The 21,194-nt window shown below is 47.1% G+C and overlaps 1 protein-coding gene across 1 annotated transcript; it reads right to left on the bottom strand.

Annotated features, from left to right (window-relative positions):
* Positions 1-9,787: 9,787 nt before the first annotated feature.
* Positions 9,788-14,301, bottom strand: LOC101765290. Its single transcript, XM_022827134.1, has 5 exons — positions 14,157-14,301; positions 13,521-13,982; positions 13,377-13,435; positions 12,593-13,273; positions 9,788-11,072 (listed from the first exon to the last, which is right to left on the bottom strand). The coding sequence occupies exons 1-5, from the start codon at positions 14,290-14,292 to the stop codon at positions 10,068-10,070; spliced, it is 2,343 nt and encodes a 780-aa protein (XP_022682869.1). The 5' UTR covers positions 14,293-14,301; the 3' UTR covers positions 9,788-10,067.
* Between the last annotated feature and the right edge of the window lie 6,893 nt (positions 14,302-21,194).

Raw genomic sequence — 21,194 nt, 5'->3', positions numbered from 1 at the left:
CGAATTCCCTCGTCATTCGGCCACGGCTAGCTTTTTCCTGCCGTAAATACTTTCTCCTGACCATCCCTGACCTATTCCGCCAGTCCTCGTCTAGCCCCTTCCACCACAACACCCTCCCACCACCGTCTTCCTCAGGTCCGACTGTCGGCTCTGCTTTTGGTAAGCCGCCGCCGTGGAGCCCTGTGTTGCCATTGTTCTCGTGGCCGTCTTAGGGTCCGGTTGAGTCACGTAGGTGCAGTAGATGGTGTAGCAGCCGCTTGTTGGCCTCGAGCACAGCCGAGTTGACCGGAGCTCCTGCGCCGCTGCGCGCGCGCCTCCACCATGGCCGTCGTTGCGGAGCGCCTTGCTCCGGCCACGGGAAGTTTGGGTTTGGGGTGCGCCATGCGTCTTGGGTCCAGTCGTAGCTATGGAGCTCGCTTGTTGACCTGGAGTCGCGCGCGGTGAGCTGCACGCCGCCGCATAACCTACCGCCGCCCACTCCGCCGCTGGTCTTTGCCGTTCGCCGCCGCCGCTAGCCAACCCACCCCAACAACACCCCCAGCAGGTGCACGTGGTCAAGGCAAGCCTAGTTGGGTCGCCACCGTTGCCGGAGACCTCGCCGACGGCGAGTTCTCGCGGTTACCCGTGCCGGTACCCACTATCAAGGGTGGGGTACTGTGTGTTGACCGGGGCCATAGGAGTGTAAGAGGGCGGTAGGGCGGCGGTGAGTGAGAAGATTTTTCCTGAGGGTTTTTTTGGGAGAAATTGGATTAGGGGTTTTAGAAATTAGATTTAAATTATGTTTTCATATTTAATTCATTTTAATTTGTAGAAATATCCAAAATTAGTGAAACCAATTTTATTAGGTGTGTTTTATTTTTCCCTTATGCATTAAAATTCTTAAACCCTAGGAAAAGATAATAAAAATTAGGTATTTATTTAGTGCCTTTATTTAAGGTACTTAAATAAATACTTAACCTTTATAAAATGAATAAAATTTTGAATAATGTTTTATTATTCACAAATTCTTATTAATCCATAGGGATTAGGTTTTAAGATTAGAAATTATTTATAATGCTTTTCTAAATATAGAAAAGGCTTAAGTTAGGTTAGTTAAGAAAATAATTGGAGGGCTAATCTTTTTAGGTAGTTTAGTGTTTGCTTGCAACTTTATCATAAACATAAGTTGTATAATCTCTTTTTATCAAAAAGTTTTGCATTACTAACTATGACTTGCATCATACCATAGAATCTGAAGCACCGGAGGTGGAATTTGTGGAATTGTCTGAAGAACCTCATGATTTCGAGGAGATTATTGAGCTAGCTCCTGTTATTGAAGGGTCTTCTGAAGAAGCTAACTTTTTTAGGACCCAAGGAAAGCCCCGGAGCATCTACACCTATTATTTTTAGAGATTTATATTCACATGTCCAAACTATTGGTTATTTTCTCTATTTATGCATTAAGTCTAGGAGTTGATTGAAACATTACTTTTATGCACAATCCAACCTGGTTTGTTGGACATTTTTGCCACCTGTTCAAAATAACTAGTAATGTCCTATGCTTAGCATTTCTTAGAACCTATACTTAGAGTAACTTTTGTTGCTCATTAACTTAAGGTAATCATGTTCATACACGATTGGATCAAGGAAATGGCCTGATTTTTTAAAGTCATGGACAGGAGCTAGAGATGATAGTTTTGTCTACTGAGATTAATGAATTAAGGCCCTTTCGTTGTCTTAACCTTTGATCAAGTGATATTACCTAGTTGCTTACTGCTATTGGGAACTAGCAAGCCCAGTAGATTAGTTGGCTTTTTGATTGGAAATGTCCTTACTCGTGCTTGGCGTGCGGGAGAAAGGCAGGGGCATAGCCTGAAACTCACATGGAGATCAGGCCAGACGTGAGGTCCCATATGGGGGTGCGTCCCTGGGTTTGGATAATTATGTTTCCGATCTTTGGGTACGGCTAATCAAAAGGTCGTTATGCGCAACCCGATTAGTTGTGCATGGCTGGTGATTAGGTATCTCCTGCAGGATGTAAATCGGTCCGGATCGCCGCAATTTTCGGTTATGAATGCAATTGATCGTCGCTTAAGCATCATAGAGTAAACAAGTTCAATATGATGTTTTCCTTGAATTAATATTGTTGTATGATGTTCTAAACAACTCGTCTGCGCAAATGATTTATAAACCTAGATTGGTTAGGTAAACATAAATGGTTAATAAAATCACAAAACTAATGTTTCACTAATAGTAAGCTTTTTCGCAAAATGTTGAATCAGCTAGTCCACTAAAAAGCTATCATACTTCTTGAAATTTTATTTTATTTTATCTATGCTAGTTAGACGGGTCAGTCTTACTGAGTACCTTTGTACTTAGGGGATCCACTTTTGTTGTTTTCAGACATGATGCAGCAATCTGCCGAAAAGGAAGGCCCGGAAAACTAGAGTATTCTACGAGTCTCATATGCCCTAGTGTTGGACTTAGTTGTTTAATTACTTTACTTCCCAGGCTTGTTTTAGTTTGAAACTCTTAGAATGGTTTAACTTGCACTTTAAGTTTGTTTCAAACTACGGTTTGTAATAATTTGTCCCTTCAGTATTTATGTAAAAAAGTAGTATTTGTTGATGCTTTCCCTTCGTGGAAGTGATCCTGATGTATGGCTAAGATTCAAGTTGTATGTGTATAATTCGGGTTATTCCAGGAACACTCGACAGACTACCGGATTTAAACTGTTTCAAATGCATTATGAATAATTTCTATTCCGATAGTGATTAGACACACTTAAGCGAGTTTAAATTGGTTCCGCCACATATGCCCTCACTCAAAATTGGTCCTAGGTCCGCCCCTAGTGACACAGCTGCAGGTGCAGCTACTGGAGGAGTTCTGTCGAACCAGTTACTTGAGGATTGGAATGGATCACACACTATCCAAGCAAGGCTGAAGGCTCTCTCCAAAGGTCGGCTGGCCAAGCAAATGAAGAAAGGAACCCAGAACAGGAAAAAAAACAAGCTCCACTTGGATGTCGATATTGTGAGGCTTGGCATTGAGTTGGTCTCAATACCAAATCAGAGAGGTTTTGAAAATGGGTCACAATACCAAATCTATTGTTTGGATGTAGATGAAATCACATTTGGAATTCAAGGAGACGACAAATACCAATTCGTGTTTGAATGTGCATCACGTGAAATTCAGCATTGACTCATCTTCTCTCCCGTGCGCAGCCCCTTGTCGCTGCTCCTCCCATCGCCAGCGCCCAACAACCAGCTCGAGGTCCATGCGCCCAACCACCAACTCCTTGTCGGTTCGTGCCCAGATCCATGAAGGGAGGGAGAAAGGGGAGTGGCGGAGGCTGGTGGCAGTGGGGTGGCATGGCTCGTCGCGGAGGGAGGCAAGAGAGGCGCAACGCAAGTCGCCGGCGGCACGGCTCATCGCGGAGGGAGGCAGGAGAGGCGCGGCCCCTACCGCCAGTCGGTGCTTCAATGAGCGGCACAGGCCCCCGCCGCCGGCTGCCGCTCCCCAGCGAGGTGCGGAAGGAAGAAGTGGATGCGACCGGTGAGGAAGAGACGAAGGGGATGCCGGCTCCGAGGAAGAAGATGAGGGCCGATGGCTGCGCGGAAAAGGAGGAGGCGCAGCTATGAGGAAGAAGATGAGGGGGCGCTCAACGCAAGGAAGAAGAGGATGGGGCTGGCAGCGGTGAGGAAGCTCCGACGGTAGGGAATCTCTGACGATGGAGGTCGAGGGTGGAGTTCCGGCGGCGGTGCTCATGTGTTGTGGAGTTTGGATGATGGAGGAAAAGAACGACCGATTCTTTCCAATACAAAGGGTGAGGCTTGGTTTTGATGGAGGTTTGTTTTAGTTGTGGTTGGATTCCATGGTATTGGATCTCAATATCAATTCTCAATACTATCAGCATCCAAACAACAGAATTCGTCAGTTCCAATTCCAATTCTCAATTCTGAGCTTCAATTCAGATATCCAAACGGGGCGGAAGAGAACGCTCATGCATGACTCCACGACCACTAAAACAAGAAGTGTACCGCAACTTAAAATACGCTAGAATAAGTTACTGTTTGGATCCACCCATCTAATAGTTTAGTGCCTCTTTTTAGCTAGATCTAATAGTTTAGTGCCTCTTTTTTAGCCAGGTCAGGTCAGGGCAGCTAAATTTTAGCTAGGCTAAATTATAGCCTACCCCTGATCCTCTTCTTCCTTTGCTGCTTCTCTGTGCATCCACCCCCAAATCTCGATCTCTCAGCTGAGCCATATCCTATCCAAATCCAACCCCAGATCAAATATGTTCTGCCCAAATCCGTTCACGCCGCTCTCGTCTCGGCGGTCTCGCAAAGCATTGCACTGGCACCAGACTCAAGTTCTTGTCTTCTTGCCACCACAGCGAAGCTGGGCCGCTAAATCCAACCCATGTACATCCAAATCAAGCTACACGACCACCAAAAATCAAGCTCGCATGCTGTAAATCGAAGAAGCTTGATCTCAAATCGATCTGCAACACCACCATATTTGACAAATCACGGAGACAGGGCGCTCGAGCACGGTTGGCGGAGAGGTCGAACAGCGGCGCGGAGCCCGGGGACACGACGGCGAGGACCATGGAGACGGGGCCCTCGAGCGCGTTGCGACTGAGGTCGAGGTCCCGCAGGCGCGCGAGGCTTGCGAGCGGCGGCGCTGGGAGGGACCCCGCAAGGCCGCGGGCAGGGAGTCGCAGGGACGCGGCGTCCCGGCGAGCGGATTCTCTATGCGAGGGAGCGTCGCAGCGAGTGGCGGACCTAGCGCGGTGTCCCGACGAGTGGCGGCCTGGCGAGCGAGCGGTGGCCAGACGAACCCCGACGCTCCCATCGGCGGAGAAGCAGGGCCGGTCCTAAGATTTGGGAGGCCCGGGGCGAAAGTAAAAGTTGGGGCCTTTTAATATAAACATTATACAAATATATACATAAAATAGTACCAATACATAATTAAATGTATCTAAAAGCAATATTCATATCAAATTATTTATACATATTACCTTAAAATTTTCTTCTAACATTCCTCGATGCAAAGTCACTTATGATAGAGTTTATGTCAATCTCATCCAACAATTTCTTCTCGATGCATAATGTTGCCAAACCATTTAACCTCTCCTGAGTCATTGTTGACCTCAAATAGTTCCTCAATAACTTCAACTTTGAAAAGCTTCTTTCAGCCGATGCGACAGTCACAGGCACAGTAAATAAGAGTCGGTAAGCAATGGAGATATTAGGATAACAATCCACATCTATGACATGCTCAAAAATCTCCATAGCAGACATTACGTCATCTGGCAAAGTGAATTTCATAATCTTTAATTCAGAAATAAGATCATATACCTCAACATCAGATGAACCATCAAAAGAAAAGGTTTCTGCAAATTTAATGCAACATTCATCAAGTTCATTATCATTTAATGACTTCAAAGTGCTTGAGCTCATCAAAAATCCAAATATATCTTTAAACACCATGAGTTCTTCAAATTTGTTCTTCAAAGAAGCGAGTGCCATATCAACCAAAACAAAAAAATATTCAACTTCAAAAGCCTTCTCAGCTTCAAGAATTTCTTCTTGGCAATTACTTTCATCAAATTGTTTCTTCCTCGTAGCACGACGTTTTTCTGAAAATGATGCCTCCACACCCATATCTGTTGCAATACCTTTGGCGATGATCAGACTAGAAGAAAACCCCTCATTTCTGTAATTCTCAAAGTATTGCATTATACCTTGTATTTGCTTCAAAGTAGAGTCAATGCACATGGCTGGTGATTGCAACTTCTTGCTCACTTTATTTACAACAAATAAAATATCATGCCAGATAACCATACCAATTTGAAACTCAAAGCTGCCAAGTGCATCAAATAAATTTTTTGCATCACTTCTATCCTTAGGTTCAACGTCAGAATCATGATGTAACTCAGACAATGCAGATCTTAACTCAGTAGCTTGATATCTTATTGCTGTAACACTTTTGATTCGACTCTTCCAACGAGTATTGGACAATGATTTGACAGTTAGACTAGGAACATGTTTAAGCAAAACATTCCATCTTTTCATAGAACCAGCAAATAACACATATATGCGTTGAACAATTCCAAAAAATGAAACAGCTTTCCTACTAGATTTTGCCATATCACAAAGAGTAAGATTTAGACTATGGCACGCACATGGCATATGCAATGCTCTTGGATTGATATCAAGTAACCGTGTTTTTACCCCTTTGTATTTTCCTTTCATATTAGAACCATTGTCATATCCTTGACCCCTTATGTCACTAATATTTAGGCCAAATGACTCCATAGATTCAAGCAATACATTAAAAAGGCCCATACCAGATGTGTCATCCACCTTCAAGAACCCCAAAAAGTACTCCTCAATTTTTATCTTGCCATCAGATAAATTAACACATCGAACTAATAAAGTCATTTGTTCTTGATGACTGACAAGGGTACAATCTAGGATAACAGAGAAATACTTGGCCTCTTTAACAACCTTTATGATATAACTTGTGTTATCAGAAGCCAAAAGAGAGATCAACTCATTCTGAATTTTGTGACTAAGATAATGATAATGAATTTCTTTGTTCTGAATACGTCTAAGATGGTCTTGCATTACCAAGTCAAATTCTGCAATCATCTCAACACAAGCTAAGAAATTACCATTACTATCATTATAAAGCTGCTCACTACTTCCTCTGAAAGTCAAATTGCGTTTACCAAGAAATTTCACAATGTCTATTATTCTTAACAAAACTTGCCTCAACCGTTCTTTCTCCTTTGTGATTTGCTGCTGCAATTCTTTGTCAATTATTTCCTTTTTCCGCAGTCTAGCTCTTAATTCATTCCAACTATTCATGTTACTAATATGCTCAACACTATTTTCATGTTCTTTAAGCTTCTCACTGATATGCTTCCAATTTCTTAACCCATCACCTGCTAAGGAACTAGGACTCTTGCTAGTGCTAGACTTGAAGATTTTACAGCAGAAACAAAAAACTTTGTCAACATGCTTTGAATAAACTAACCATTTTCTATCATGTACCTCTCCATTGCTTAATTTTCTAGAATAATGAGCATATGAAAAATGTCTTGAGGCAGCATCTAGAGGAAATTTGATATTTTCTTCTCTTATAGGCCCTTTCTCGACTAATATGTCTCTTGCGTTATTATCAAGATTATCCCAATTTCTTGGATCATAAATATCTGAAGTGTAAATTGGTTCCTCATCAACACTAGCAGACTGTGCATGTGCACCTGATGCATTTATTGTGGTCTGAGAGTCATTTACATTGTCATCATCGACGTTGATGTTAACATTTTCTTCTTGATTCCCATTAGTTGGTTCATCCGCAACAACTATTGCCAACTCATCTGGGTTCGTCGAGGCGCCCGTATTACTCTTAGGGTCATGATAACTCTTGCAAAATTTATCCATAGCTCCTCTCTGTGATTCTATCAACTCATCCACACGTCTTTTCCTTTTCCTTTTCTCGCAGCCTGATTCATATTTTCTAGACGACATGATATCCCACAGTGCTGAAATTATTATAAATACACAATAGTTATAAATTGGTTAATATTAAATAACTTATGATAGTGAATTAATAATTAATGGTATGGAGAATTGGAAAATTGATAATCAAGCATCCTACCTAGTTGCTGTCGCAGTCAAATAGGAACAACCTGATCTCGTTTCTCGTCGAGCGAGGTTAAACATAAGTACAGAACCGGAACAAAACCCTCACGAGACACAGCTGACAGCTCTGGAGGGGATCACGGCCACGCGCGGGAGTGCGACCGCCACGCATGCGCGATGCACGGCAGTAGGCGCGCAGCATGCTAGCACGGCAGCAGGTTGCAGCCTTTCGGCGGCGGGCGGCGCTAGGGCCTAGGGGTGACGGGGCGTGCGCGCAGGCCTGCGTGTGCGAATTTGCGATGGCCGATGGGGCCTGTCACCTGTGCGCCTGCCTTTAATAATTAGGAATCGGAGTTGTGTCGTGACTCGTTATCTTTTCCCTGCCTGGGCCTCCGTTGGGACCTGTCTCGCTGACTGCCTGGGGGTAGGGCGCCTGGGATTTGGGGGCCCAGGGCAGCCGCCCCCCCTGCCCCCCCAGGGCCGGCCCTGCGGAGAAGGCCAGCGAAGACAGCACGGGGAGGCGACCGCAATTGGTGAGGATGGCGCGTGGAGGTGGCGGCGGATCCCACTCCCTGGCGCCGCCGCCGGAGAAGGAGGCCCGGATCCTGCCGTGGAGGAGGAGGCCCGGATCCCGAGTGGACCAGCGGCGGCGTGCAAAGCGGCAGCGCGCGGGGATCGAGCCGCGAGGGGGCGTGGGAGGGGAACGAGCGGTGGATTTTACCGAGGTACCTGTAGCTGGGTTCAATCAGATAATCTTTAGCTGAAATTTAGCCGACAACTGACTGTGGGCCAAAACAGGTTCTGTTTACGTGGGCCACACGGCGCGGCCCGCTGGTGCGCGAGCCCGAGCACGCACGCCGACGTGGGCGGTTGGGCCGCTCACTTCATAGTTCGTACACAAAGACAATAGTTTCATCTGGCCTTTCCCACCTCGTCGTAAGCAAAGGCGGCAACTAGTGTTTTGATCTACAGAATTTCTATGTTTCAAAAAAACAATTTACATAATTTATAAACGTTCGTTGGTTACTCGAGTAATTTTTTATTGGTCTCTTCAGTCGATTTCTTTTTCTTCACACACAACCTGCCTATTTTTTTCTCGTTGTGTTGCGTCTCAGATATATGTTGGGTTGTTTTCGTTTCTGTTGTACTCTCGAATTTAGGCCCATTAGTTTTGTCTTTCGGCCTTCTGCCTCCACACGAGCTGCCTAGTCCGCTTGGGCTCGCCGCCGAGACCCGAACCACAATGCGCGGCCCCATCGCTCGCACGCTCGAAAGTCTCGAGGCCATCGTGACAGGAAGTTTTGTTGCGCTGGTCGGCGGCATCGGGTGGTGACGAGAGGGAGTCGCCGAGGGAGAGGTCGGAGAAGATGGCCGTTTGCAGCGCAACTGGTCGCTGGACAGCCAGAACACGCGGTCTCGTAGCTCTGCATGGCCTGATCACTGGAGCTTGTCCCCGCCACATCGGCTGATTTCGTCCATTTTCTGGTTTGAATAGTATGGGCTTATGCTTGTGTTCAGTTTTCTCTGTTGTTAAGCATTAGGCGTGTGAGGGCTCAGTACATGGGCGTCCCTGATCACTTTTTTATGTGTTGTTTCAGTTTTGTATGTGGTAGCGTCCAATTTCAACTCGCAAACTAAGCAACACTCACACATATCACCAGAATATAAAATCCACAAGAGACTATAATATACAATATCTGTAAGAGATCGAAGTCGAACCAATATATATGTCTCTACCTGTAAAAACACGAAGTGCACGTTAGAAAACAGAGAGATGTTTAGCACCTCTCTTTACACGACAGCTCTCTGCGTCTTTCATATAAAATAAAGAGTAAAACTCATTGGCAGTTTCCAAAATTTAGAACGGAGAGAGTATTAAGCTATTATGCTCTTCGGTACCTGATAGGCAGACATGCTACTAGATTCATGATTTTCTCATTTTGGCATCCATTTACAATTTTTCATTAAAATAATATTAATTACAAAAATCTATACTCCATAACCATAAACAATAACACCTGCTGCACCTACGAGGAAATTGGCTAGCTTCTATTTACATTGTCGCTTGAGATCACTCAATGTTTCGGGCGATTAAAGAATAGGAAGTTTGGCAAATTAAAGGAAACCGAAACAAAAGAAGTGAGAAAATGGGGGAGAAAACTACAAAATGTTGTTATCATCATTCATCCGAACATGATGCGGATCTTCTCTTACATCGTCTTTTCTCGACTCATCAGTCATCAATCATCAACATGGCACTTTTTCGATCCAGGTTCACGCTTCAACATGAGTACAAATATTCACAAGAAAAACCCTGTCTTTTGCATGCTGCAGTCCCTTTTTTTTTTATAAGCCAGTTCCTGTTAATGCGTTGATTGCATCTGCGCATCACTTTCAATTTCAAGTCTCAATGCATGCCCCCTGTCCTCATCACGCCACCGCCGGGCTCCTCAGCTCCTCCGACCGCCTCCTCGGCTCACGCTTCTCCGTCGCACGAGACCCGTCCGGTTCGATCCCGCCGCCAGCCGGGTGGTCCGGCCTGAGCGCGTGGTACCGGCTCGCCTCCCGCCCGTACGACCTGCCGGCGTCGCTCCTCGACCGTGCCATCGTCGGCCCCGCCTCCGCCCGCGTCGTCGTCTCCCCGCGCTCGCTGTGGCCGCCGCCGCCGCGGGCGCGCGAGTCCGCCGTCGTGGCGGTCGTCACGCTGCTCAGCGGCGTGCGCGCGCACGACGACAGCGGCGTGCTCTCGTACGAGTGGTCACCGCCGTCGAACGCGTCGTGGGCCGACAGCCACTGCATGGCCTTCTCGAGGTACTCATCGCTCGGCGCCGGCGCCTTCCTGCTGCTGTCGCGGCCGGCGTGCCCGTGCCCGTGGCTTGAGTGGCCTCTCTTGCCGCCTGGGAGCAGCTTCTTGATGTTGCCCAGGAACTTGAGCTTGCGCGGCCCGGCCTTCTTCCCTGGCGCCGCCGCCGCGCTACCGGCGGCGGCAGAGGCGGCCATCGTCTTCTCCGACCTAGCATAAGGGCTCCGCTCCGGCTCGTAGTAGTTGCGCGCGGGCGACCGCTCGTCGCCATCGCCATCGACTGACTCGTGCAGCGGGGAGAAGAGGGCGGGGTCGAAGCCTTCGAGGCCGGGGTGGCCGTACCGGAGCATCAGCTGCTTGGCCCTCTCGCTGGAGCGGAAGCTCATGCTCTTGCTCAGCTCCAGGGCCGACAGGTCTCCGGCGCCGGCGTTGTCATCGTGGTGGTGGTCCTGTTGCTCGGTAGTGGGGTGGCCGTCATGGTCGCGGAGCTCGTGGCGGAGGCAGGCGTTGACCCACTTGAGGTAGACGAGCTCCTCGACGTGCGCGCAGTGGTCGTTGTGAAGCTGCTCGATCTGCCTGGTCAGCCTCTCGTTGCTCTCCCTCAGGTACCTCGCCTCCTCAGCCATGTCCTCCTGCATGCGGAGAAAAGGACAAGATTAGCCTCAGGATGGCACGTCCAGAAGATCAAGTGCAGAAATGTTCCGATTACCACTTGGAACAAAGCTTAGGATGTTTCCAGGATAGCAGTTTGGGAAGCTTAACTAAACTAATTTAGAGCAGAGCCGTATGGCACTAATAAAGTGGCATGTTGCTTGACTACACGTGCTTCTTTCTGTTGTGGGAACGCTCCTCCTTTATTTGGTGTGTGCTTAACTGCTTATGCTGCTTAAAGCCTGAGACCTGGGATGTGATAGCTACAGAACATATTTCTTCATTTGGGAATATCAAATTTTGCATAAGAAAGTGAATGTAATTGCGAGGGAGTCATCTGCCTGCTCTGACAAATTTGCAAGCAGAACTGAAGAAAGGCAATCTCCCGCATGCTAGAACTATGGAAGAATTGTATTCCCTTCTTTTGACATGAATTTGTACTCCATTTCACCCTCCTCACAAATCTGAATTTTAAATCCTTGATCTTTATCGTCATGTAATCCAATGTTTCTCCTTATTTCTTCTCACTCTAGTCTTCTTTCTCCCTGCTCCACTCGCAACATCGTCGTACATTATGTATGATATGTGTTGGCCCTCGCCCTCTCTCCTACACTCACAACTCTGTCGGCTCCCGCCTCCGGATCCTTGTTGTGCTTGTCCTAACCGTTGGAGCAAGTTGCCTCCTCCTCGACCCTCAAACATAACCTCTAAAATCCCTAATTCCTCATCCTAACCCGTCGAAGAAACATGACGTCCCTGGAGGTAGAGGCGAGGGGGAGGAATCTCAAGAGAATTGGGGAAGGGGTGGGGATTGAAGATTGAATCAAAGGAAAAGTCGGGTATTGTGTAGAAGAGTAAAATAGCAATTTTCTTTGGCTTTTGAGCATTTGAAAGGTCTTGAAGGAGTAACAAACTATGGTTGAGCAAGGTGCACGGAGAAGTTTATGACCCATCACGTTCAGCATATGCTAGTCAGGGAGAAAGAAGATTAATTTGTTTAAGCAATATAATTCAACGGCGAAAATGACCAATTCGTGCTCAACGCCAATAATTCAGTAGCAGAAGGTTCTAACCATGACTTTAGCATCGGAATAAACAAACCCACCCAGGATGTGGTAGTCTAATTTGATAAGGGAACCAAGTCAAATTAAAGCTATGACAATGACATGGCGAACTTGGCACAAATTTCAGCCTCTGCTTTTTAGAGAGAGCTTTATTCCCAACATAAGGGAATGACAAAGGGCACTTCACCAGCACAGATGCAAATCGCATAAATATGGTGAATGCAAGCATCCATTTGAACCTCGTGGACCAAATTACTTCCATTAACTATATTTTACTCATTTTTCAATCGTTTTGCAAGGTACCATCTTCAACGGGTTTATCACGCTATTATAAACTAACAAAATAGCATCTAATAATTCAGAAAAAAAATTTAATAATTAGATAATGTACTGTGTAAAGATTAAATTTTACTGAAGACATGAGTTAAGCCAATTACCTCAAGAACTGGATCAACAGAGGACGCAGCCTGTTGTGCATCCTGCAGCCTGAGGGCAAGCTCCAAGTTCTCCTCCTCCAGCGCGGCGTTCGCCTTCCGCAGCTCCGCAATCTCTGCAGCCAGCGCACCAGCCGTCTCCTCGCCGCCCCTCTCCAGGTCCGCCACCTTCGCCCGGAGCACAGCCGCCTCGCGCCGCGCCTCCTCCTGCTCGGCCTGCACCCGCGCCTTGATCGCGCGCAGCTTCTCCTTGGCGCGCGCCAGCTCGGCGCGGGCGGTGTCGAGCTCCTCCACCTGTGCTCTGAGCCTCCCGTTCTCATCCTGCAGCGTGGAGACCTTGAGCTGCAGGCGCCGCTCCTCCACGGTGGCGGCGGCGACGCGTCCCTCGAGCTCCCGCAGGGTGGCCACCTGCGCCCTGAGGCCCTCGAGCTCCTGCAGCCGGAGCTCCAGCCTCTGCTCCCGCTCCAGCAGCGACAGCCACAGCTCCCTGAGCCGCTCGTGCTCTTGCCGCTCGAGCTCCTGCCGCTCTTCTTGCTCCGATGGGTCTTGCTTTGTTTCGTCGTCGGCATTTGCTCCGACGATTTCGGCCGTCGTAGTATCCATCTGCACTCGCGCGACAATATCCGGCTCGTCGTCTCCGGCGCCGATGGACGCGCCGTGAATCACGTTTTCCAAAGATTCATCCTTTCCACACGGAAATGGGAGGATCAGTTATGAGTCGACTCCAAAAGGCCTGTGCGGAGCTGGCATGATCAAGAAACGGAAAGTCGTTGGGTTGAGAACTCACGTTTGACGACAGAATCCTGAGCCCATCGTCGGGCGCTGGCAGAGCACGAAGCCTAGCAGCTGCAACAAAAATCCACAAAAAAAAATTCAGAATCACCATCGAATCGAGACGCGAACGAAGCAAAGGGAGCACTTGAATCGCCACCTGAATCCGGCGCCGGTAGGCGCCGTCGCTGCCGCGGCAGCGGCGGTGCGCGGCGAGGCCGCTGGTCAGACGCGTACATCGCCGCGAGACAAAAAGAAACCGCCGCGGCAAGCGCGGCGGCGGACATGGCGGCGTTCCCGGAGCCGCCGCCGCCGCCACCACCTTCCTCCCCCGCGATCGCCACGGACAGTCTCCCCTGGCCACCGCCGTCCTTGCTCCATCCGAGAAGGCGGCTGAGCAGCGCGGAGAGCGAGACGCCGAGCAGGGTGCGATCGAAGCCCGGCCTTCCCGGATCGAACTGGAGGAGGAACCTCAGCCCGGCTTGTCCTCCGTCGCCCCCCTCCACCATGGCGTCAGTCCACGACGCGCTGGGCGAGCTCTGGCCCTGCTCCCCGATTCCCCATGGCCAGGAGGGGGCGCCGAAACAGAGCCCTTGCGGAGGTTGAGGAGGCGGCGCCGGCCCTATGGGTACATATGTCAACTCGTTCACCGATTTTGGTCAAAGAAAGAGAAACAAAAAAAAATGGAGAGGAATTGGTGCGAGGGAAATGAAAGGAATTTGATTAAGATTTGATTCCTTGGTGCATGGACGGAAGATGGGCGTGGAGAAGAAAGCATCAGGGAGAAGAGCCCCACACGAAAAGCAGAGGTCAGTGTCTCTTGATCCCTTCTCGTTTTCTTTTTTCCTCCTCAAATCAGTATCTCTCTGCAATTGAGTATTCGGGTTGAACTTGGCCTTGGGTGTAATGCAATTTTGCTGGGTCGCACACATACTGACTGCCTTTATGTATAGTGCTGCTAGGACGCGGAGATTGGTAGGCACAGGTGGTAGGTGGCTGCATGACGTGGAATTATCACGATGTTTCCACGAAAAATGGCTTGCTTTTGCAAAAAGTTTTGGTGTTTTTGGAGGTAGGACAAATGAGGTGTAATAGTTTGCAGATATGAGTGTCAATCGTGCTGCTAATGTCTAACAAAGTGTGATACAATACTGTGGGCCACAAAACCGTGTACCCATCTTGTCTGACATGGCAAATTGACGATTAGTTGATCACTGTCTTTGTCATAACATGGCTGTTTAGTGTTATCTTGTTTCCACCGGCAGTCTGGAATCTTAGATGCCAAATGTCGTACGGGCATCTCGGGTGTCAGTGACAAGTAGTATGTCAGGCAAATAGACCGGAGCACATAGAGGATAGTGTTGTTGCCCCCAGCAACTGCGATCACAGCACTGGTTGAAATCCCATTTGGAAACGGGACATCTTTTTTCCACGGTTTTGACCACCGTGGTTCTGTGGGCTGTGGCTGGTTGCTGCCGGTCCAGGTCGTTCGTCGTAGCCTTTTCTCGCTTTTCTTTGAGCCCACATAATGTATACAAAGCTATGCTAGGCATGCTCTCTGCACTACGTTTGTGCGGCACAACTCTCTCTCTCTCTCCTGGGCTATGACTGCTACTAATGAAAATCAAATTAAGGGCCTGTTTGGATACATACTCATAATCTTTAGGACTTCACTTTTAGTCCACTTTTAGGACTTGTGCATCCAAACATATGTCATAAAAGTGCATTCATAATGTTTAGGAATGCTTTTTTCATTAGGAGGACCAAACCATCATAATGGATCATTTTTCTCCTAAAAGTGGTCCCCAGCCCATCATTTACCCCTCTTGCCCCTCCCTTCTCTCTCCACGGCGCTAGAAACGGAGCAGGGATGGAGTAATTAGGGGTACAAAAGTCATTTCCCCTCTAACATCCTAAAGATTATGATTCCATCCAAACAGCCCACTCATAAATTTTAGGACTACCAGTTTCTAGCTCCTAAACTTTATGAGTGTCCTAAAGTTTATGAGGGTGTATCCAAACAGGCCCTAATTATTTGCTTAAGCAGTTGAGTCGATGCACCCCTGGTTTTCTGGTAACGGCCGCGGTATTCAGGCCACAAGACAAGGGTCAGACCTGGATTACTGGTAGCATACGCTGCAGCGGCCACCGAACTGGCTCTTGTCAAGTTGTCATGGCCTCCTCCGACGAGTGGAGTGATGGGCAAGTGCAGTTGTGTAAAGATGAGCTGGCGACAAGCGGCCACGGCTCCACCGCGACGAGCGCGTCTTTCCTGGCCGTATTCCTCTCCCTTTCTTCATTCCCTCGTCGTCGTTCGCCGGGTATACGCGCGCGTCTTTCGTGGCCGTCAGCATGTGACCCACCCCATGGCCGCCGTCGTTGCTCTCGAGGCTGATCTCTCTGCTTCTGCGCGCGGCGCCACTGAAAGCGAGGAAAAGCGAGCGCAGGCACGGCAATCCGGCATGTCACTGTCATGCCAGCGTTCTTCTCTAGGCACACAATGCAAGAAGATGATGCTGTTTCAATTGAAAGCGTGCTGCAATTCAGCCTCTTTTACTTGGCCTACCTTTCGCTTTGTGCGGAATGGCTGGGTTTGGGATGCTTCTAATTTCGAGTCACGATCCGCTAGCTTTGTTTCGAGCTACTCTTTTTTTTTCCCTGTCTGGTGCCGCTCTTTTTTTTCTTTCTAATTTCGAGTGTATTTTCCAATTTATCGGTGGTGATTTGTATCTATCCACTAATTTAAAACATCCACTGGGAATGTACTGATGGCACCGGTGTGGCCCAAAAGGACTGCCATATGGAAGGTAGTGAAAAAGCTTCATGGTTCGAGAGGAAAAACAGATTTTACTTTTCAGATTCAAACTAATTAATCGCCCTCTCATTGTTCTATAATCAAATTATAACAACATTATGAAAGCTCAAATCTTACCGAAACTGATGGATACAAATTCAGGCACACAACTATACATATTCCCCATGATGATGGTGGCCCGAGGAAGGAAATAAAGTCTAGATCAAAGAAAGCTACTAGCCCAACAGTAGCACCCAAGTACCCAACATAGCTTTGGTGTTAGGCCCAGCCCAATTTAACAGAATAGGCTACCACCCAAGCCCGTAAACTGGTGGCCTGTAAGCACAATTTTAGCTTAAAGTAAGCAGCGCTCTGAATTCTTTCTGGACAATTTATGTAACAAATAGAAAAATGAAATAAAAAGACTAAGAATGTAGATCTTATATTGGAGAGTAGTAGATGGAATTATACTCTTTAACAATTAGTTCAAATTCGATTGAGAAATTCCACATTTGAATTATGCACTAACGAAGCTAGCTACAATATTTCGGTATATACAACGTAGGTAAGGAAAGGATGCAAGTTTTATTTTTTTAGTCGTTGGGTGCGTACACTTGAATCTCATCATCTGAATGAACTAATTAACTACCCAATGCTCTTGGACATCCACTTGCATTCAATGGCAGAGGCAAGATCAAAAGTTGAATGGTGGAGGCAAGATCAAAAGTAAGGGAGACTTGCTTCTTCTTCCTCCATCTACACCCTTTCTTCATCTTTTTCTTCTTTGTCCTCTCTTCTTCTCCTCTTCTTCCTTTGCTTCTAATGGAGTTTGTTGGAACAGTTGATCACATCTTGCTCTTTGATATCTACAATGTTGACCTTCTTATCGAAGAAACGACTCAAGTAGCTTCACAGGGTCTTGTCTTGCTGTTGCTTGATTTTTGCCAAGTCAATTCTGTTACCTAGACGCTGCATTGCTCCCGCGTAGTTGTTGGTAAACGCCCTCTTAAGGTCTTGCCATGAGTCAATCAAATTTGACTTCAATGACTCGAGCCAAGTGAGCGGTGTTGATTCCATGCATATGGGGAAATAGATGACTTTTGTGTCATCGTTCCCTCCTGCAGCTTGAACTGATAATGAGTAGCATCGAAGCTATTGAACTGGGTCCTGCTTGCCATCGTATTTGGAGATGCCCAGAGGTTTGAATTTCTCAGGTAAAATAGTCTTCCTGATCCGACTTGTAGAAGCCGGGAAGCTATCGTTGTCGTTGCCCCTGTAGTCGACTTCGAGTTCGCGCTCACGATGCCGTCCTTCAATATGTTACGAGCATCGCGGTTGTTGTTTATTACCTCTCGAAGATCTCCTGTGGGATGCGCGAGCTCAGGATCGGCTCTGTGGTGGCGGCGACCTCCCACAGAAGGTGTCCGACTACCCTCGGGTACATCCCTGTTTTGTCTGGCGCCTCCGGATTGTCGAGCTGAAGAGCCTCTATGGCTACTGCCATGTTGACTTCGCTGGGATGGAGTATGTGATACCAATGCTATTGGATTCTACCTGTCGAGTTGTTCGTAGGCGCGTTCCGCCAGCGCTGCCAACTGCCTAGTATATCTGTTATGTGGCATGGCATGGGTAATAAGGTCGATAGAAGCAATGGTGGCGAAAGGCGTACGGTGTTGCCGCGTTTGGACTGCTTCAAAGGCGTTGTCCAAATTCATGATCGGGAGCCCCTCTGCAAGCCAGTGGTGACGGTCTGCTCTCGTTGTATTCCTTGCTCGTCGCCGGGTTCTCTGAGTTTCGGTCTCCTCCCCGACGATGTTGGCGGTGAGTTCATCCTACGAGACGTCATCTGGGTGACGCTCGTGTCGAGGATTCCTCTCCAGTGAATCGCTGTTCTCCATATCTTGCCCTGTGACGAGGGTGAAGAGTTCACTGTCTGGCGAGTGGCTTCCAGAACTTGAGGTGATGACTTCTGTAGAGCCATTGCCTTCATGGATAGGGGATAAGGGCGTCACTTCTTGGTATGGGAGAACGTCGATGTGGGCGATGAAGCGTGACTTGTTGTCCTGGGCAAGAGCGGGTGGCCTCATGCCAGGGCAGTAGATGAATCTGCCTTGGGGGGAAAAAGTGATCACCAGGTCCTGCTGCGGACCTGATAATGGCGTCTCCTCATCAAAATCCGAGTAGTGATTGTAGTCGGGTCCTTGATCGCACCCGGGTTGGATTGCAATCTAGACAGGCCTGCTTGATAGGTGGCAGCCGCGTTACGGAATCCGAACGGGAATTGACTTGGAGTTTGAATCGATTTGCACGATGGCTGGAATGCCGACTCATGAGAACCGATCCGAGTAGATGTAGAGCCCGAGTAGTACTTGGACTTGCTTCTTGATCCTTGGAAGAGGTAAAAAATTTTGTTGAATCTCTCAACGAATTCCTCCAAAGCTTGGCGATGAAGGTTGATGTTGTAAAACTTCTCCTCCGGGGCCTCCATGTGGTGGTGGAAGCCTTCAGCATCGTCGCACGCAGGCCCAGGAGCCGAAGATGAACGTCGCGCTTGCTTCGAACACGACTGCAGGTTTGATGATGACTTGTGCTAGCGAACTCACAAGGGAAATCTCAACGACTTCCCCTACCTGGCGCGCCAGCTGTTGGTGTTTAAACCCAGCAACCTACCAAGGGGAGTACCCAAGGTAGAGTTTTAGTTGGTGGGTGTTACCAAAATCAGGAACTCAATGGTGTACGTTGGCACGCGATTTAGACATGTTCAGACCGCTAGATCGCGTAATACTCTACGTCCTGTGTCTTGTTCTTTTGTATTCAACCGAATTCGTTTGGAGGGGGTCCCTGCCCGTCCTTATATATCGGAGGAGCAGGGTTGCAGGCCGGTTATTTTACAAGAGTACTAGTCGGATTCGACCAGAGAGTTCTACTCTAACTGCTACGAGTAGTCTCCAAGTCCTCGACTAGTTCCTGTCCTCCACGTAGATTATGCCAGCATGCACCATAGTCCCCATGTCTGATACGTCTCGGTGTACAGCTCTGTGTATGGGTCTGTCCAAACCTTTTGGTGGGCCCATAGATGTATGTATAGAGGTGGTAAAGGGCCCTCTAATTTTGCCTAGTAAATTTAAGGATCGGGCTCAATAAAGACTGAGCCATAAATTTATATGATTTTGAACTAAAAATAGATAGGGCTAAGTTGGATTGTGAAGGAGACATTAGAGCCATGATCTATTACCACCACTACGTATGTACGACACCCCCAACACACACCCCATTAACCACACCGTTTCAATTCTTGGCTGCTGACCGGAACTTTCAGCTTTTACAGCCAAGGATTCCAACTAATAAATTTCAAACTTCAAAATGTGAACCAACTTAACTTTACCTATAACAAGTTGGAATAGCGGTGACATGCCGTGAATCTGAAATTTCGACCAAAACTATTTGTAAGCCAGTTGTATATCTATAAATCAGCGGTGTGCTTAGTGCGTGCAGCAACTGGCAAAATATGGAGGTCTAACCAAATAATGGTGAAAGATGAACAATCGTAGGTGCATGCCTATATATAAAAACTTCACATAGGTAACTTAAGGTTATATCAATAAACGTGCCCAAAAGAAAAGGCTTATACTCAAACAAGAGGCAAGGAAACATAATTACAAAAGTTAGATCAACCTAGGAGGAGATGAGTAACTTCTCATTAAGTTATTAAGAAGAAGAAATAGGTATCCAAATTTAAGCTAGAGGGACTCGAACCTGGATGGTTAGAGTGCACTACCGTATCTTCCACCCTAATCAGTTGAGCTAGCTAGAAAAACATAATTACTCCGTCTATCCACAAACCTAAACATTTTAGGATATGAACACAATATCTAAAATACTAGCTACTTTAACCAATAATACCTATAAAAATAAATTATTTTAAATATAAAAAGTTACATATTATGAAAACCGGTTTCATGTTGAATCTACTACTATTATTTTTATGCTACCAATCTTTATAAATCTTTTGCATAGTTAAAGTTAAAAAGGTTTAGAGGTAAGTGGATACGGCTTATGGAGAGAGATAAAGAGGGGAGGTGACAGGAAGAGAAGTGAGCACGCGTAGCTCCAAGCACGAGAAATACATGCAGGGAAGCGACCACGTGTGCTCACTCTCTTCTGTCACCTTCACGCCAAACCGTTGGAGCTGAGTCTCCTATGCTATGCTTCCAGCTAGCAGCAGGCGTCTAAGGCTGCTGACCTGCTGTCAGACTCCCATATGCTTCAGAGCTCCGACCTTCATCATCATGCAGCTAGCTTAGCCGCAACTTTCTCGATGCATCAATTCCACTGTGTGCGTGGTAAATACTATAGCTTTGCCTCCTCGCCTGTCTTGTTCATGCGTAGCACACATATTAATTTGACAGTGGAGTGATGTACACATAGGCTGCTGTGTAATAAGCTTGTGTTAGTCACGGAACGGGTGTTCTACGTGTGTGTGCTTAAGACAAATGGAGAACACAGAGGGGTTCATATATAGCTGGGCAACCTTATTAGTTTATTTTCCTTAATTAATTTCCATTCATTGGCGGCCGCGTGATTCTTCTCAAAATATTTATTCTTCTACATACAAATAAAATATGCATAGCACCACATCAGCTCAGGTTTATTCCCAGGCTCTAGCGCTGCTAGTAGCCACCCGTTTCTACACTTTAAATTTTTCCAACATTATAATTTTTTCGACGTCTTTACATGCATGACAAGTTCAGTAGTCATGTCATCGATCTAATAATGCTGGCCTGCCATAAGATACCACGATGACAGCCCCGCTGACTCCTACATTGCCTACATATAGTTTTCCTTGATTTATGACGTCATTATTCAGATAGTTAGGCTCTTCGGGCATATAAAAAAACTCATGTAAGATAGAGATGTGCCGTCCTCGTCGAAGAACAAATATGGTGCTCCCAACCTTTATGCGCTCCGTGTTTCCATACTTTAAAAAGTTGTGAAAATGGTAAAAAAAAAAGAGAAAGAAAGAGAGATAACATTGTTCCA

The sequence above is a fragment of the Setaria italica genome, chromosome V (assembly GCF_000263155.2).
Source record: "Setaria italica strain Yugu1 chromosome V, Setaria_italica_v2.0, whole genome shotgun sequence".
In the NCBI taxonomy this organism is placed as follows: domain Eukaryota; kingdom Viridiplantae; phylum Streptophyta; class Magnoliopsida; order Poales; family Poaceae; genus Setaria; species Setaria italica.
The sequence above is the reverse complement of the archived record's forward strand: the minus strand, read 5'-3'. Positions and strand labels throughout refer to the sequence as shown.